Source organism: Mesitornis unicolor, unplaced genomic scaffold (assembly GCF_000695765.1).
Source record: "Mesitornis unicolor isolate BGI_N332 unplaced genomic scaffold, ASM69576v1 scaffold33334, whole genome shotgun sequence".
Taxonomy (NCBI): Eukaryota; Metazoa; Chordata; class Aves; order Mesitornithiformes; family Mesitornithidae; genus Mesitornis; species Mesitornis unicolor.
Window position 1 is genome coordinate 24888 of NW_010182707.1, and position 1795 is coordinate 26682.

A 1795-nucleotide genomic window follows, 5' to 3' on the forward strand; every position below is an offset into this window, starting at 1 on the left:
TGGGCAGTGTCCCCAGGGGTGCACCTGCTCCCCCCATTTCCAACACGGGTCCTGTGAGAACAGGAACCTGCAGGAGATCCCCCAGGGCTTCCCAGGGAACACCCACCTCCTTGACCTGCACCGAAATGCCTTTGGGACTGTGCCACCAGGCGCCTTCCCCGGCCTGAAGGAGCTGGTGTCCCTCCACCTGCAGAGCTGTGGCATCGGGGTGCTGCGCCCCGGGGCGCTGCGGGGCCTGGAGAGCCTGGTCTACCTCTACCTCACCAACAACCACCTCTCCACCTTGGCAGCCACCGCCTTCGAGGGGGCCCCGCGGTTGGCCTACCTCGACCTGGACCGCAACGCCTTCACCCATGTTCCCGGGGGTGCCTTCCAGCGCCTGCCCAACCTCATCTCCCTCCACCTGCAGCACAACGCCATCGGGGAGCTGAGGGAGGGCGACCTGGCTGGGGCCAGGGCACTGCGCTGGCTCTACCTCGCTGGGAACGCCATCAGGCGCATCATCCCTGCTGCCCTGGCTCCTGCCAAGCTGCTGGAGAAACTGGACCTAGGGGGAAACCGCCTGGCAGAGGTGCCCACAGCAGCCCTGCGGGGGCTGCCCACCCTCAGCGAGCTGAAGCTGTCCCGAAACCCCATCAAGCACATGGAGGATGGTGCCTTCCTGCCGGTGGCCTCCAGCCTGCAGCACCTCTACCTGGACAACATGGGCCTGGAGTGGGTGTGTGTGGCTGGGGACCCCCTGAGGGGCAGGGACACTGCAGGGCACAGCCATAAGTCCCATCTTGTTCCAGCGTTCAAGGCTGGTGGTCCCTGTATGAACAGCTTAATGGATGTCTCCAAACTCCAAGGCTTCAGGAGATGCTTCATAGCTGGGCTGGGAGGAGAGGCTTCCTCAGGTTCTGCCAGAGCCTTGTCTTGCTCTGACCTGTTCCCCAGCTGCCCTAGGACAGCCTTCAGTCCTTAAAGACATCCAGTTTCAGATGGGGTCCAGACCATTCCCCAAACCACCCCCTTTCCCCAGCTCTGGCCATATTTCTCCTGCTCTTAATACGAGCTGTCCTGCGGCACTTTTCACTGCTCTTACCCTGAATTCCTCCATCCTCTGAAGAAATGAGCGTCGGCATCACTCTTGTAAGGCCCATCCACCTTTAACAGCACCCAGGGATCGCTCTAAGGCTGCCTGTGTGCCACCTTCATTCCAGAAAGACTGAGTCTAGTGACTCCCAAAAGACGACCAAGACTGGTTAATTCACAGTCCCTGAGCACATGTGCTGCTGTTTGGAACAGCTCTTCCACAGGGCTGCCAGGCTCAGGACAGGCTGTCTCAGATCCCACCTCCCATCCCCAGGCAGTGCAGGGGCAGAGATTTGCTCCCCCCACCTCCATCAAGACACCCCCACCTCAACTCACCCTTGCTTCGTTGCAGATGTCCCCTGGTGCCTTTGCTGGCCTCGGTCCCAAGATCAGAAGCCTCTACCTGGAGAGCAACAGAATGAGCAACATCCCCAGCATGAGCAACTTCACGGGGTTGGAGATCCTCAACCTGAGGGACGTGCCCTTCCACTGCGACTGCCAGCTCCTGCCCCTGCGCAGGTGAGTGGGGGCCACGATGGGGGCACAGCCCTGGGAGATAACACAGGGAACGGACGGGTCCTGTCACGCCAGAGGCACAAGCCCATGGCACACTGGCCGTTTTGGGTCTCCTCCCACTGCATGCTGGCCATTTCGTGTCGTCTCCCACGGTGGTGAGATGGAGCACGCACCTGTGTGCAAGGATGGAGGTATCCTGGGTGTA

General features: G+C 61.1%; 1 protein-coding gene across 1 annotated transcript in view; it reads left to right on the forward strand.

Annotated features, from left to right (window-relative positions):
* CHADL (chondroadherin-like) overlaps positions 1-1795 on the forward strand; it is a 3275-nt gene that overhangs the window by 1091 nt on the left and 389 nt on the right. The window contains exons 2-3 of the mRNA XM_010183880.1: positions 8-718; positions 1427-1593. Of these exons, the coding sequence (XP_010182182.1) occupies positions 8-718; positions 1427-1593 (878 nt within the window). The remainder of the gene's footprint in view (positions 1-7; positions 719-1426; positions 1594-1795) is intronic.